At 34.9% G+C, this 17640-nt stretch overlaps 1 protein-coding gene across 2 annotated transcripts in view; it reads left to right on the plus strand.

Annotated features, from left to right (window-relative positions):
• Positions 1-17226, plus strand: part of Ecr (ecdysone receptor) — a 129115-nt gene extending 111889 nt beyond the window's left edge. For both annotated transcript variants that reach the window (XM_086906221.1, XM_003693301.4), the window contains one exon: positions 63-17226. In XM_086906221.1, the coding sequence (XP_086762347.1) occupies positions 63-307 (245 nt within the window). In that variant the 3' untranslated portion in view covers positions 308-17226. The remainder of the gene's footprint in view (positions 1-62) is intronic.
• Positions 17227-17640: the final 414 nt, after the last annotated feature.

Genomic DNA, 17640 nt, shown 5'->3' on the forward strand with positions numbered 1-17640 from the left:
TTGATCGAAGCCGATCCCCAGAGCCCGGCCCACAAAGAAAAGATTCCCCTGTTTTCTTGCAGAGAGGCCGAACCTGCTCGAAGGGTGGAAGGTCGAGAAGATTCAGGAGATCTATCTGGAGGCGTTGAGGGCATACGTGGACAACAGGCGCAGACCGAATCCGGGCACGGTGTTCGCGAGGCTGCTGTCCGTGTTGACCGAGCTGCGGACCCTCGGCAACCAGAACAGCGAGATGTGCTTCAGTCTGAAGTTCAAGAACAAAAAGCTGCCAGTTTTCCTCGCCGAGATCTGGGACGTGACACCCTAGTTCCCCCGTGGCCGATCCCCGTCGGCAAATAGTGTTGTTTCATCGCGAGTCCGCGCCGCGTCCAGGACGTTGAGGCTGACAGAGGAGTGCAGCGTCATCGGCAGGCGTGAAACGCGGCGGACGTGGAGAGGAACCTCCTCCTCCTCCTGTACTAGTGCACCACCATGCCACTGCCTACCACCGAGACCTAGTAGTAGACAGGTGTCGTCTAGTCTAGGCATCATCGGCCCGTCGATCAGAATTCGCTTCTCACCTTCTTCTCTCTGGCTCTGCACCGGCCTCGTAAAGCTGTGAAACGTGGGGGAGGTGGGGGGGGGGGGGGAGGCTGCAGCAGCTTTCGGCAGTGCTAGTTGGGAGCTTAGACGCGGAGGATACGATGACACGTGTTTACATCGTGTTAGCAGCGACGTGAGGAGGGACAGTTGTGAGAAAGAGGCAGTGGCGAGGCACCCAGGCTGTGATACGTAGAGACAGTACAGAGACTGTAATAAGGAGCTACCTACCAGTTATGTTATTACTATATTCTCTACCTGGCTACCCCCGGAATCGATATGTAAATGTATAACGTGTACGTGTTTCGAAGGTAGCGGCGCTATACAAAAGGAGCGGGCGCGTTGTAAAGGAGCAACAAAGCGTTGTTGGTATGAATGCAACTTTTGGAATAGAGAAGTTGGTTGACGAGTTGAGGAGTTACGAATGCGAGGGAGGGAGTGCCTGTGTAATAAATTGTTGTATGCGTGTGTGCAATTTTCGGCCGAGTTGTGACTGGAAATGTTATTACGATAATCGTGTTATATGATTATAACCGATGATATAGAACCGACAGGATCAATAATCGCACTCTTCTAATGTGAAAAAAAGCTAAAAAGCAGGGATAGAAAAGGAAGGAAGGAAGAAAGGAAGGAAGGAAGGAAGGAAGGAAGGAAGGAAAGGCCGGCTGTTGAGCAGCGATCTGGCCTGGCCGAATCGAGTGCGAAGTAAACAAAGAAAAAAAAACAAAAAAAAAAATGATTATTGATGATGATGATGATGATGATGATGAGGATTAAAAAAAAAAAAAATAACAAACGATACGATTATACATAATGATACCATAGAGTCTATATCGCAACACATAGCATAATAATATATTGCTAGCATGTACAATTGTTTATACGAAGGAAAGACGTAATTAAAGAGATGGGTTTAAGGGATGCGCCGGTTGATCGTGAAGATGACGAAGCGAATGAATGATTCGGGAAGAGAGAACGGTTTTCCCGCGACGAGTAAGATGTCGAAGACGAGGCTTGGCATTTGCGCGCGTCCGAGTTTTCTTTTTCGCGAAATGGCAATGAAAAGGGGTTGCGCGATGGGAATAGAAAGGGAGAGGGAGAGGGAAAGAGAGAACAAAAGCGTGGTAGGACAATGTAGGACAATGTTAAGTAAAGTAAAAGTAAGCGAGGCTAGTTGGTAGTAGGTCGTAGTAAGTCAGTGAAGCTAGGCTAGGTGACCGAGTTCAAGTGCAAAGCCTTGTGCCTTCAGCAGCGGACATCGGCTCACCAACAAACGAAACCAATTTAACCGTCCGTTTTAATTTTTTAATAAAAAAAAAAAGATGAAAAAATCAACAAAATCGAGCAAAATATTGTAAATCTATGCCAGAGTGAGAGAACGAGGGGGAGAGAGAGAGAGAGAGAGTGAGTGAGTGAGTAAGAGAGAGAGATAGAAAGAGAGAGAATAGGGCGAAAGAGAGGGAGTGAGTGTATGAAAATATTAAATTTGCGTTTAGACGGTGAGAGAGAGAGAGAGAGAGAGAGAGAGAGAGAGAGAGCAAGAGAGAAGGAGAGAAAAAGTCGTGGATGCATGAGGACGGGAATGAGTGGAGGAAAAAGAATACCGAACGAAGAAGAGATAGAACGGGGAATGAATTTTATGGCAAGTTGATGAGGAAATTGTTGAGGAAATTGAAAAAAAAAAAAAAATCTCTTTACGAAGAGGCAAGAACAGAGTCGCGCCAGATCAGCTGAGAAGACGAGAGATTAGAAGCGGGTTTCGAAAAGTTGATGATATTTTCGATTTGATCGATACTTTGGACATGCAATGCTAGCATAAAAGAAAAAAAAAAAAAGGAAACAACACACTCAATTGTTGAGAGAAGAAGCGAAAGATGGAAAACTGGCGTTGAGAATATTCCGATCAGCAGACAGATCAGTGCAGTTCTGCGATCGATTTTCAGCCGACTCTCAAACACGAACCGAGAATGACAGACACACGTATGTACACGTATATACACACACCACGTACACGCGCGCATGCACACCCAAAGACATAACAAGAGAGAGACTTTAGCCACAGGAGAATTGGGGAAAAGATTGAGGAAAGATTCAGAGACATACCTGTGCAATACACATATACGTGAGCCACACTGTACACTAAGATTCTTAATGTTGTAACACTGTAACTCTATGCTATTAACTGATCATATGCAGTTGTATTCCATAGTAAGTTAAACGAGCAAATTAAAAAAAAGGAAAAAAGAAAAAAAAAGAAAAAAACGTAAAATTCTTGTGCGATTATAACGCGAGGCGGAGTTTTTCTGAGGGGAAAAAAAGGAGGGAAAAAAAAAAAAAAAAAAAAAAAAAAGAAAATACAATGTGGAAATGTTGGAATTAATTAAGGCGGTACTGTATTTATTTTAACGACGTGAAACAAAATGAAAAATTAATCATGAAATGAGAATGAAACGAGATGAAACAAGGGATATAACGTAGTAACGAATGAATATCAGACGGAATGAAAATGGACAAAAGAACGAGTTACTAGTAATTTGCCTAGAACAAAATAGTAAGATCCTATAGACGTGCTGTGTTTTACTATTGTACAGTTATACCTATCGTATATTGAAGAAGACGAAAACAAAAAAAAAAAAAAATATCCACGCATTAAGTTACTAGTGATCTAAGTAACATTTTACTCCGATCGTGTCTATTTGGGGCGGTTTAAAGAACAATTCCAACAAATCGTTTGATATTCGAAAATCGGCAACAATGCACGTGATCCAATGAATAATCATTATATCCAATCATTACGTCCACTATTTTACGACGCCTTCGATACGCCTCGGATCGACACGTTTCGGGGGACAGGGACAGTCGCGCTACGTCCCATAAAAATTCTACAAAGACAAGGAAAGATCTATAAATTATGCAAAATGCCGCAAGGCGGACACTGCCACACCGCAGAAGAAGGAAGAGATGTGCGTTGTGATGGCACGAGATTTCGGACGGACGAAGCTTCGAGTAGAAATCTTAAGTGTAATACAACCAGATCATCACCATCATCGCCACCAACGTGATTGTCGCTTGCATTTTGAATTAATCCACTCCAATATTGGTAACACGATACCCGCTACCGAGCTCGAAAACCACCGTCTCAACGAGGCATCTTGCTGGAATCTTGTTTATTTTAGACGAAATTGAAACGGATCGATCGATGTAAAGATAGATGAAAGTAGAGTTTTAAACAGTTGGATCACGGTCTAATCCATGGAAAAAAATTAGGTGGAAGTGAAAGGATGATCGACGAAAAGAAAAGTAAGCGCATCAACGAACGAAGATGAAGAGGACCTGTACAATGACACCAGCACGCCGGATACATTTTTGCACACGTCTATATTTTGCAGACATCTATATACTTTGTTGTACTACAAAACACACTCATGCAGCTACTAAGAACGAGTGCTTTCGGACATCGTCGTTTTTTGCTACAGGAAAGATGAGGAATGATAAAAGGATAGTTGGGAAATAGAAGGAAAATTTTTCTTAAGCGCAACACGCATCGCAACGACATTGCCTATTGCATATATCTGTAGTATTTGTCGTTGAACGTCGTTAATGATAGGCGGATCAACGATCATTAAAATATAAAAACAAAAAATATTCGTTCGGGCTCTAGAGTCCTTAAAAAAATGTTAACGTTTAAGCGTACTACACGCGAGAATAACATGTAAAATCGTCTACTTCCCTTTGATTCGCTATAAGTGGTTGTCTTACAAAGATATCCACGATTAAATTGTTGAAGGATAACACTTTGTAAAGTTGTTCTTTCGTATATAGAGACTAAAGTTCAATCATTCAAACATTCACTTTTGTTTCTGGATGGATCAAGCTCTCGTATGTTTTATATGTTTCTCACTATGAGCTTTTTCAATTGTTAGAATTATATTATATTATATTATATTACGTTATGAATCGTTGCCACTTTATTGAAGTTTGCCCGAAGTATAAACTGTTACTAACTGTATAATTTGTCTTTAATAGATTAGACTATATAGTTGACCTTACTTGACTGACACACAAGAGACTTTGACTCCTTTTGGGGAACTTGATTGCTTTCAACGAGGAAAGCGAACAAAGTACCCCTGTAGATAGTTACACGAGAATGGATACACGAGATTGATCCAGTTTTAAATTTCAGAGCTTGAACGTTCAAACGAAGGTGGAGTAGTTTCTTTTTTTTTTTGTTTTTTCTGCTTCCATATCAAAAGAGAAAAATCGTGCAATAAAAAGGGGAAAGCTAGTCTGTGTATATGGGAGAACGACGTGGCGGAAAATTTTCAAAAGAATCATGATGTCTGTATTTTGGAACGCAAAAAAAAAAAAAAAAAAAAAAAAAAAAAAAAAAAAAAAAAAAAAAATTGTCACGGACCGTCGACGGCAGGTCGTCATCGACATTTTTTTGTTTCATAGCGTTTAGAACCGCCCTTGAATCAAGGAGAGATTTTTCCCATTATACACAAAAGGACACGCGTGGATCCTCGCCATGATTTCCGATGCAACGTCTAAACGCGTTTCGCGCAATTGGCGACAGATGTCGTCGTGGAGATATGCAGAATTCTTGGCCCCTCGAGGCGACGTTTTCTCTCGAACAAGTTTGACGTTGAAAGATCCAGCGGGAATCAAGGTGAACCGCATCCTTCGACGAATCATAAACCGGTCACACGTTACTCCGTGTGTAGTGTGAGCTGAGGAGATGAAAAGAAAGAGTGAAAAGAACGAAGAGAGAAAGAGAGAGAGAGAGAGAAAGAGAAGGAATGCAAGAGAGTACGAGTGGAAGGGCGACGACGAATGCGCGAGGAAGACACACGCACGCACACGTACACACGAGCATGCATACGTCACATACGCGCATACACATAACACGCTACATAAATACACATAGACATAAATACATTCGAACGGAAGAAAAACTACATGCAATTCTACGATCACTGCCAAGGGCGTTAACCGTTGACGTCGATTTCTCATTGTTTAAATGTGTCGTAGTCGTCGTTTTTCTCGAATGCTGCTGCAAACAGGCGATTAAAAATGTAATTATAAAACAATCGGAGAGGGAAGGAAAAAAAAAAGAGGAAGAGAGGAATATAAAGAGCAGAGGGAGATACACTACTATTACTACTACTACTACTACTACTACTACTACTACTACTACTACTACCATCACGCGTGTTATCTGGCGACATCTAGAGATATTATAAGCGATATAACAAAAATGAGATAAAGAAAAAAAAATGCAAAAGAATATATATGTATATATGTATATACATATATACGTTACATACATTACATCTATATATATAAAATACGTGCGTTCGCTCGAGTTCTCTGACGATACTCGAGCGTGCGAATTGTTCATGATACTGCCAAGCGTAGACTCGAGTTTCTGTGTTTTTTAAGGGACAAACTATAATACTCCTTTTAAATGTGACGAACCACCATTTACACTCCATACGCAAGCATAAGCACGTATGCGCGCGCGCACATATATATACACACGTACTACATGCCACACACTGGTGATCACACTCATACACACACGCTGATTACATACCATATGTATGCGCATCGTGCCGCAATCTCTCTTGTCTGTTTGTCCGCCCGGGCATCCTGATCTGTCCCGTTTCTCCTAGATGTTTCTTTTCGCCTACACGTATACGTGCGTAGATTCATGTGTATGTGTAAAAATATTCCGGATTCTGGATCGTGAGCACGGTGACGACTGACTATAAGAGTTGGAACAAGAAATGATGATGCTAGAGTGAATTTTGAATACATCATTTTCTTATGAATATCCTTTCTTAAAAGGATAATCATCTTGCAAAAGGTGATTAAAATATTTTAAATAACATTAAAAACATTCGGTTTTTCGAAGCTTTGTTATATAATTGATATTAATACTGTACAAAAGGATTTTCCCATTGTCTTTTAATTTTCACGTGTATATTAAAAGATAAGATAAGAAGAGAATGTTAAGAAAATTCTATACATAGAATCTGAGAAAACTTGTAAAAAAAGATGAATGTAAGATTTATAAAATTTTAAAATTTATCCAAATCTCTATGATAATATCTCTATAATGAAATCCATCTGTGTTGTCAATACAGAAGAAAGAAAAATAATGGTTGATGCTTAAAATTGATCTTGGGAACCTGTAAACTTTAGATTAACTTAAGTAAATAAGTTAGTACAAAATGAAGTCAAGTGTTGGCAGAGCCTTGTGTCTCTCCTTCTATCGTAAATACCGCTAAATATCGGTATTTAGCCGAAGGTAGTCAGTCACCGTGAACGTAACTTGAATTTTGACACGTTGAAGCGAGATGGAAGATGATTCAATACGGTTCGCGTTCGTAATTAGCTGACAGACGGTTGAGATACGGTATTTTTTTATTCGAGGCAACGTTCAGCCCTGCGAGAGAGAGGGAGAGAAAGAGTGTGAATGAAAAGAGAGAGAGAGAGAGAGAGAGAGAAAATGAAGGAGCAAGAGTGAAAGAGTACTATAGTGAGGAAGGTTCTTGTTATTAATTGCGAGGTAGAAAACGAGTGAAAGAGAGAGAGAGAGAGAGAAGGAAAGGGAGTCGTTTAATTTATTGGAAGCTGTAGAAAACGATGAAAAATGAAGAAGAAACGGAGGAAGCTTATAAGCTGAAGATTATTATAAATAAAGTTAAATGATTATACTTTGTTATGGTAGTTTGATGCATTATTTTCTGGGTTTATAAATACACTGATGAATTTTCGTTCTCGCTTCTTTTTCTCACCCGCGGAATATATACAATTTAATATTGTACATACTTGTTACTTGTAACGAGAGGAAGAGAGAAAGAGAGAATGGAGAGAGAGAGAGAGAGAGAGAGAGAGAGAGAGAGAGAGAGAGAGTAAGGAGCCCTGAGAATTTTAATCGAAATTCTTGCCTTATATTTTTCATCCTTTCTGAATCTCTTCGTTGACTAATCTCTTTGAGACCAATATCATGAAAAAAGTAAAAAATAAATAAATAAATTTTGTTGAAAAATTGTAGAATTGTTTCGAAATTTTTATCATCGATCGAAGTAAATTTTTTTTCGTGAAATTAGTCCTCTTCTTATTATCTTTACATCAACAATAAGTCAAAATTTGGGATTTTAATGATGCGTGAGAATACTGCTCAATTTTTTAAAAATTAATTAGTGAAAGTAGTATTTCTCTAGTCTCTAGGAAAATATTTATTTGATATTATTCGATATTTTTTTTTTTTTTTTACCATGTATATAAAATTCGTTTTCAAAATTTCGTCGATGATTTTCGAAATTCTAGAAGTAAATAAAAAATTGATGTGGTGATAAAACTGCAATAAGTGAGTATTGTACAGTAGTTTCGAACGATAATGGAAATTATTTTACGGTTGTTGCAAATAATTTGTAAATAACAAAAATATATAAACGCATTGATTTTATTGTAATACAATTTGTGAAAACACTAGTAAATCATCTTAACAATCGACTAACAAAATTTTCGGGGCTGCCAATACTAACACCCAAACGTACAAAAATTTTTGATCACACTTATCAACTGTCGGCAAAATAGTAACAGTTGATTTGCTATAATTTACTATATAAAAAAAAAAAAAGAAGAAGAAGAAAAACAAAAAAAAAGAAAATAAATAATAGTGAGATATTAGAACTATTATCGCTGCTAGGCATACGAATAAGGATCTGAAGGATAATGTAACGAAGGTAAAAAAAAAAAAAAATGGTGGAAAAAAGGATCGCAGAAGTGAAAGATAAATTGTACAAATTGTCCCAGAATTTTAAAGAAACAATACCGTCGTTATTTGTCACTGTAGGACCTGCCCTCGTCGGATGTGCACCCGGTCGACTTACTACTACTACTATTACTACTATTATTACTACTATTACTACTACTACTACTACTACTACTACTACTACTACTACTACTACTACTACTACTACTACTACTACTACTACTACTACTACTACTACTACTATTACTACTACTACTACTATTACTACTACTACTGCTACTACTATTACTACTATTTATTACTATTATTGCTCCTGTTACCGCTATTATTATTATTACTAACACTTAACACTAACATTTGTACTTGCATTAATGAAAATGCACGCGGGCATACACACACACACACACACACACACACACACACATACGCGCGCAACATTCTCGCAGGAAGAACGCGTATACAAAAACGACACAACGTGCGATCAATCGAGAAAGGGTATAGTTGTTGAATCGTATATGGTTGTCTCGACTCATTATTTAGGTTCGAGTGAAAACGTGTTTTGCGAGAAGAATATAAATGCTGTTCATAAACGAAAAATTAAACTTAAAATTAAGTATGGTCGATCTAATTTATAGTTGTTCCCTAATCGACAATAGTTAGGATTTGGAGTTGTTTAAAGTTTAATATTAGGCTGAAGCTAGCCATTTTTTGATTGAAGTAACGTTTATATGATGATTCATTGAGAGAAATGTAACTATAGTTGATCATTACACTATAGTTACCTGTAAATTGAAAATGTAGCATAGTTGCGCGCATATAATTCGATTCGACAAGAAATTTTTGCATGGTCGACTATTAAACGCGTTATATAGATTCAACTATAGTCGTCTCCCCGTAGTTCGGGCATTTCCATCAACTATACTCAATGTACTGTTATATGCTGGTGCATTAATGTGATATTTTTATCGTCGAAGGATGTGTTGTCCATCGGTTGAATCTTGATTTCGAACTGCGTAATCGATATCGACGACGATTAACTATAGTTAAGAACTATACTAACGACAGGCGATTATTATCAGCCTTTATCAAATATAAAATATTTCATTGTCGACACGATATGGATGTGACGACAAGTGTGTCGAAGCAAGTGTATGCTGCCACTATCAACTATATTAAATTTTACTGACAACTATACTAGCTTTAACGAAGAAACTACGAGCACGTGCGTTTCTTAATTCGTAAATTCGTCTCTTGACTCGAAAGTACGTCGTACTAACGTTTTACTAGTCGTAAGAGAGAGAGAGAGAGAGAGAGAGAGAGAGAGAGAGAGAAAGAGAAAGAGAGAATGTTAATCTTAAACGAAGCACAACTATACAACTATACCGCTTGAAACTCGATCGATCGTGCATCAACATGATGTTCAAAAGCGTGCGCTTGTTCGATAAGAAAAAGAACATACGAAAAAAATTTCAAGCGTGTCTCGTATCTTCTAATCTAGCAATTATGTAACGATAATTACTATACATACATTAATCGTAACGAAATTATTGTTAAACCAAGGATTCGATGCGAGATGAGAAAAAATTTAAATCGGAGGAAAAAGAACGAATTTTGACTATTCGTTTTTTCTTTTTTTTTTTTTTTTTTTTCTTTTTTTTAGTAGATGTAAGCGCGTGCATCGAACGAAAAAAAAAAAAAAAAATGCGAGAAATTTCTCTCCGAGGAAAGGAGAGGGGAAAAAAAAAGAAAGACCGTGGCTCGTGGATACTCGGTTGTGCGGCCATATTGGATTGGAGAACTATAACGATATTGGTGCTTTGGAATGTATTAGACTGAAAAAAAAAAAAAAAAAAAATTATTGTTGTACGTTTTAGTAGAAAACGATAAAAAAAAAATCGTATAATAACGAAAAAATCGAGAAACAAATTTGATGGGAGTTTTTTTGCTCCGCATTCGATTGATAATTGGTAAAATATTATTTCTATTTGGAACGTTTTATATATATACAGTATATTATATATTCGCTAGGTTGCACACTGATACACACAAACATGCTTACATACATACATACATACATATACATAGACACGAACATACACACACATTTACGTGGTATTTTGTGTACAGTGATGGGAATCAAATCGGCTTTGTGATTGGAAAGTTGTTTTTTAAGAAAGTTAATTTAAGACGTTATCACGGTTCGTGATCGTGAAAAGTCAGTGATGAATGATCCTTGAGACTCGTTTCGACAACGATGGACATCGGATATTTATCGATGAATCGAAGTTGATAGAAAAAAAATTAAATTAATGATCGAATTTGCAGAGATAACATCTGCAATAACATTTGTGATTCTAGTAGGTTAGATTTGTTGAATTCGATTCTATTTCGAAATTCTTTTTAGGGATGAATTTGTTAAAGGAAAAAATTTTCTCGCGGCGTTGTTCCTCATTTTTGTGACATTTGAAACGTTCCCGCCAAACGATTTGCGCGCGAACTTTCAAACGCTTGGAATCGTCGACCTCCATCAAAATTTTCGTGTTTTTGGCTGTAGGAATTTTTTTAAAAGAGACACTTGAACCAAAAAGAAGAAAGTTTATATATAAATAAAGAGATACGCATTTAGACGAGTGTCTTTGAAAATTTTTCGAGGTCGACACAGTCTGTTCGTGCAGAACTTTTATCGCAAAATTTTTCGCGTAGTTGCAATTTTTTCGCGTCACTCGTAGAAATTCGAGAACGGTGTTGCAAAATTGACGATACTCGTGTATTGTGTAAAGTACAGTACACCTCCTTTATTATAAATTTTAGTAGTCAAATTTTTATCGAGTTACGAATTTGTTCCTTCGTAATTGAAAAAAAAAAAAAAAAAGAAGAAGAAAAAAAAGGAAGAAAAAAGAAAAGGAATTGAAAAGAGGAGAGGTCGCGTTACGATTCCCAACACTAATTTCACACGTGTGTATACAACATAAACGCGCGCGCGCGAATTTAAATGATGATGGCAAGCGATACTTTGTATGTACAACAATTAGTGGTTCTGTTCGAACTGTGCATGAATGAGTGTAGGTGCGTGTATGTGCGTGTGTGTAAGAGAGAGAGACTGAATCTGTATGAAAAGGAAAGAAAGGAAGAAGGACTCGGTGTGCACTCCGCTTAGAATATATGGGAGAGAGACAAATAGAAAATAAAAAAAAAAGAAACTGAAAAATGATGGAAAAAAAAAAATTTCGTCGCGCAAGTGCAAAGAGATTTTCTTGCGGATTGGCAATGCGGCGATGCAGTTCGACTTATTACGCCCGTGTGCGTTTAATAGAAGTTACATGACATAGATATTCGATAGGCACGCGCGAAAATTGTCTCAGTCGATTTGATCTTGAAAATTGCAAATCAGATATAAACAACATTAGGATTAAACTTGCTAAGAATATTACGAGCAATTACGATGGAATTACAAAATCCTTTCTTTGTAAATGTTTATAATGGAGAGTATAAAAAATTTGAGAAATTTCGAATTTATATAAAATTCGAAAGAATTCGTAAGAATTTAGGATCGAAATTATTTTGTAATTTCATCGTTTTTCGGTTGAAAATCCCCGAATTGGTAATTCAAAGTTGTAAAAGTAAATGAAGCTACATCGACTGTGGCTCGAGGAAGCCTTTTTCGAATACCTGAAATATTTTATGCCCAAATATATCTGAAATTCTAAGGGAAAAAAATTAAAAATAATAAATCATTTAAAAAAAAAAATCATCGAGAAAAATTAAGTGAAATAAAAAAATTCTTCGAAAGAAGAGTGAATTTTAAAAAGAAAAAGAAAAAAAAAGAAACGAATTCGGGTATTCTCGACTAAGTGGGATTCTCTTATATTCACGCGTGTCTAGTAATTTACGCGTTCTCCGCAATGAATTTGGTGGAGCCACATGTACATCAACAATATTATATTCTAACGATTACTAATTAAATAATGTACAATAATTTTAACGATTGCTAATGATGATGATGATGATGATGATGATGATGATGATGATAATGATGATGATGATGATGATAATGATAATGATAATGATGTCGATGAAGTCTTTAAACATATAAATAATACAGTGTTGCACGATGAAAATGAAGACATATGAGATAGTTAAGTGAATAGCGAGAGAATGAGAGCGAGTGAGAGATGATAAGAAAAATGAACCCGAATGCATAGTTGCAAGATTAAGCGACAACAACAAAACTGGACGAGAAAAGTTATACGAGATAATGTATCTGTCTTTTAAATCGATGTGTATTTTTTGCGAAGAAACAATGCGAGAAATATATTGAAGAAAGGACGAAGACTGTTCTTGCCAGTTTATGTTCCACGGGGCTGACTTCTTTTTCAGGTTAGTTGGTATCCCAAATATCAAAGCATATTTAATAATTCGAAAATTTATTCAAAATTTATTTACGAAATTTAATTAATTTTATATTGCGTTAATTTTTTATGGTGCTTTTATTTCTTTTATTTATTTATTTTTTTTTTTTTAAGATTATTGTGCAATTTTAATTTTTCTGGAAATTCTTTGAAACTGTCACGAAGTATTATTCAAATCCTTCGTGGATAATTTAATTTTCCGATTTAAAATTAAAAAATTTATTAATATATGTAAAGGCATGAAGTGAATATCGCGAAGTTAATTTAAAAATTAACTTCCACCTCTTAAGCAATAGTGAATATCAAAAGTGCTCCATATAAGCAATGAACCGAGAAAGAATGGCTGAAAACCATTGGAAACTCAAGGCTGCTAAGTTATGCTGCGCGAATAAAGCTGTTAGGTAAGTGCAAAAATTCTGTCGGTCTTTATTCAACAATTCTTTCAAGATAAATAAGAACAATAATAAAACTTATAAAAAAATTATAATTGCATGAGTTTAAAAAATTTACAATAAAAATTTGAACGAAAATAGAGAGAGCACGTTTCTGAAAAAAAAAAATTGTTGAATGTTGTTTGAGTACAAAATATTAATATCTATCGCCATATTGATTCTTTAAGGTAAAAGAAAACCGGCAGAATTTTTGCATTTATCAAAAATTTCGAATAGAAAGAATTCTTACGAAAAATTTGTTGCGTTGAAGATCTTCATAGATCTCAATTTTATTCCGAGCACGAAATGTCTCAAAACGAACGACGAGAAACAGTTTATGCAAAGATGTATGCATTTAACTATTATGTAAGCTATAGTTCGATATTTTTGGGACGTTCTCGAATTCCATATGATAGGAGGGATTAAAAACGTACAAGTGAATCACGTTATACGTGAAAGAGAAAAGTTTTTTTGCAATTTTTAATGAAAATACACTGCAAGCTTGATCTTCGAGCATAAAGTTCGATTACATACCGATTTTTTAACAAAATGAAAATTGTTTTTGTGGCTTGTTCATTTTACGAATTTCATTGCGCTTTGTTGACATGCAATACTGTGAGATGCGAGATGAGAAAAGTAAAAATTCTCCGACAAAAAAAATTTGAGATTTCCATTAAAAAAAAAGTGGAATTCGAAAATTGCTTTTTGTAAAAATTTTCAGTTCAAAAAACTCTCCTTTTGGTAATTTTGCAAAACCATTCTGGAAAAGGGGTTCTTTCAGTGTGTCCCCCGTGTTGAGTACAACAATGGAGAATAGATGGCGTTGCAAAGAGGGCGTTGCATGGTTTCCACAAGTTAAATTCTAACCTAAAAAAAAAAAAAAAAAAAATAATAATAATAAATAAATAAATAAATAAATAAATAAATAAAGGAACACAAACAAACAAGAAAGAAACGATACCAACAAGAAATATCTATGGAATCGTTGAAATATTTATTTTCCTGAAAAAAAAATCCAAGAAATGTTCAAAGTTTATTCTAATAACAAAGAGGTAGAAAAGAGAGGAAGCTATTTATTTTTCTTACACAGTATTGCAAGCCTTTTCATCGGCAAGGAGTGAAAGGGAGGGAGGAGCGTTACAAAATGGTGGTACGAGGGGCAACAATTCGTAATCGATGATTTCTCTGACGATTGGCGGGATTTAAAGTGGCGAATGGCGATATATATAAAAGAAAAAAAAAAGCGTTAATTATGTAGAAATAAGAAGACAGAAAAGAAAAAAAAAGAAAACACAGAATGCGTGGTGTGCGAGTGAGAGGGAGAGAGATAGAGAAACCACAGAAGCCATAGAGTTCAAAAAGAGTGCATTGTGTACATATAAAAGAAACAGAGACGAAGAAGCGCGAGACGAGCCGTGAAATACAGAGGGTAACCGAACGACACCTTTGTAAATTAGCTTTGTACATTGTACTATCCACACTCCCTTGTTTTTTCGTTTCATTGTTGCTGGCCGAGCTATGGAGGAGATCTGTTCACGTTTCAATTTTCTATAGGCTGATGCCAAATTCTCCATATACGAATCTACACTGGGATGTTCAATATATAATGTTCAACACAAGCCTCCATGCAAAAAAAAAAAAAACATCGTCATTGTCACATGTCGTATGGAGATATTCGCATCACCCTGTATTCTTCACGTTTAACTCTCATCCATGTATGTATCATTTCCTCGATTTAATTTGCTTCTTGATGTCACAGTGATACGATGGTTAAACATTAACATAGAAGAAAAGATGAATAAATTAATTTACAAATTGTTTCGTTCGAAGAAAAGAAATGAAAATTTTCTGTATAAAATAAAGATCGAGAATATTTGTTACGAACAGCTCACAGGCAGAAAACTTTCAAAAAAATTAATTTAATGAAAAGAAAAAAATAATACGATTAATTTCAAAAGGTTAATAATTATTTTTCTGATGTTTCTGTTAGAGGTTAGAATCGAAAAACATGGCTCCTTCCGCCATCTTGATTTAATCATATTAGAGTCACACATCCGTAGTGTTTAAGAGTATATTAAACATGAAGAGAAAAAAAAAAAATATAAGAGAAAGAAAAGAAGAAATAAAATTGCTGGCAATTTCAAGGGTTTTATCATAAATATATTTTATTACCTGTACATTTCCGCGAAATGACAGAATCGAAAATGTGACACGAAACAGGACGACAGATTTACTTCGGTACTTATTTCGCAAAGTCTGATATATAAAAAAAAAAAAAAAAAAGAAAAGAAAAGAAAGAAACAGAAAATGTTGTCCATTGTTGACGGTTTCCATCTCGTGGCACTGTTATGTATATAAATATACATATTGCATATATACATGCATACATACATACATACATACATACATACATACATGCATAAATACATACATACATGTATAAACATATATATTTTTCTGGAATAAAGAGAGAAAAAGAAAAAAATGAAGAATAAAAAGAAAATAATTGCAAATACGTATCCGACCTTGTGGACGCAATAAAAATTTACTATAAATCGATTATGCATGGGCATCAGGGTGTAGATTAATGGAGAGAGAAAGAGAGGGAGAGAAAGAAAGCGAGAGAAAGCGAGCGAGCGAGAGAGAGAGAGAGAGAGAGAGAAATATTGTAAAGAAATCACTATTTTTTTGAAAGAGAAAAAAAATAATAGTAGAAAAGAAAATAAAAACTTCGGTGAGAAGCAAATTGGAAATTTCGTTTTCCATCCGAAACAGATTCGTTTTGATTGGTTTTAGATTAATTTTTTAATCCATTATTCTGCCAGTGAGTTGTTCAAAAAAAATAAAAAAATATCATTGAAAAAGAAAACGAAGAATTTTTCATGAATCATATATGGATATTAAACAAGTAATGAATCGTTTTACATTAATTACACGTGTATTAATTGTATCAATTATGCAGATCACATATGATTCATGAAGTTAGAGACAGGTGCAAAATTTGAATGGTAATTTCATCGGAAATTTTAAATTTCAGTGAAAAATGTCTGATGAAAGTGATAATTATTAAAAAAAAGTATAGGAAATTTTCAGCAAACCAACACGACGAATAAATTAATGCGTCCAAATAGGTTTCTTTTAATCCAAAAATGATATTGCTCGAGAATTGCGAAACGATTTGAAAAATTGTTCACTTTTTTCAAACGAAGCACGAACACTTGCAAATGAATGTGTAAAATAGATGAACATTTACAGAACTCCTCCTAGTACAATCGTTTTACGAAGAAAAAAGTTGAAGAAGAAAAAATAAATTTACCCGCTGCATGTACATAAACCGAGAGATCGCTGGTAGCCATATTGTTATTCGCGATTAATTGGATGACTTGGTCGAGTCGACTGATGTTCTTTCTCTTCTTTACTTTCTCTCACTGAACACGCTAAGGATTGGCATAATCCCCATAAAATATTCGAGAAATTCTTTAGCATTTTGTACATTAATTTATTTCTCTTCCGATTATCATAATTTTTAAATATATATATACATTCGAATGAAATTCGAAGTTTATGAGATATAGATATAATTTATTTCCTCTTGTAAAATATAGATTTGTATTTTAATTGTTATCTATTATTTACTCGGTATCGATACCGATTTATTATAAATATTGATTTTATTGTTATATATTATATATATATATATATAAATATATATAGACGTTTAACAACATGTGTTATGACAAATAATTTTTTTTTTTAAATTAAATTATACAAGAATGTACAGATCTCTAATTTCGATTTGTGAATTCTTGTAAATTGTTATAAGGGAAGTAGAAGATAAATGATATTGAGAGTAGTGTCACAATTAGATCAGAAGTGAGAGAAAGAGAAAGAGGGAGAGCCCTCTGTCTGTTGTATATTATTTTTATTTCCACCTTTTTTACACGAAACAAAGCGAGATCGGTATTGACCGTGCTATGTATGGATGATATGTTCCAATATAGAATAAATCTTTCAACAAATACTCGATTCTTAATAAATTCCTTTCATTTTTGTGAATCGCATTAATAAGTAATCTCTGTTATATTCATTCTATTCTTTTCTAAAAGATTTTCAATATAAAATATATTAATAAATAAAACAATAAATTTAAATGATTTAAATGATTAAATCTTTAGTTTAAACGATTTAGAGATGATAACAAATTTCTTCCAAAAATATTTTGAGGTGATTTCACATTTCTTTTGTACTTACATCTATCTATGGAGCATGAATGGATTATATATCTGTCTAAAGTAGATTTTGTATACTCTACTGCTATACTATATTCGATTTTAAGGTACGTTTATAATAACTTGATCAAGAATCTATACTTGATATATGCTTTTTACAAAATTCAATCTACTAAAAATATTAATTGATCAACTATGATTAGTAA

This window comes from Apis florea, unplaced genomic scaffold (genome assembly GCF_048593485.1).
Source record: "Apis florea isolate Af1SG1 unplaced genomic scaffold, ASM4859348v1 contig_2492_pilon, whole genome shotgun sequence".
Taxonomy (NCBI): domain Eukaryota; kingdom Metazoa; phylum Arthropoda; class Insecta; order Hymenoptera; family Apidae; genus Apis; species Apis florea.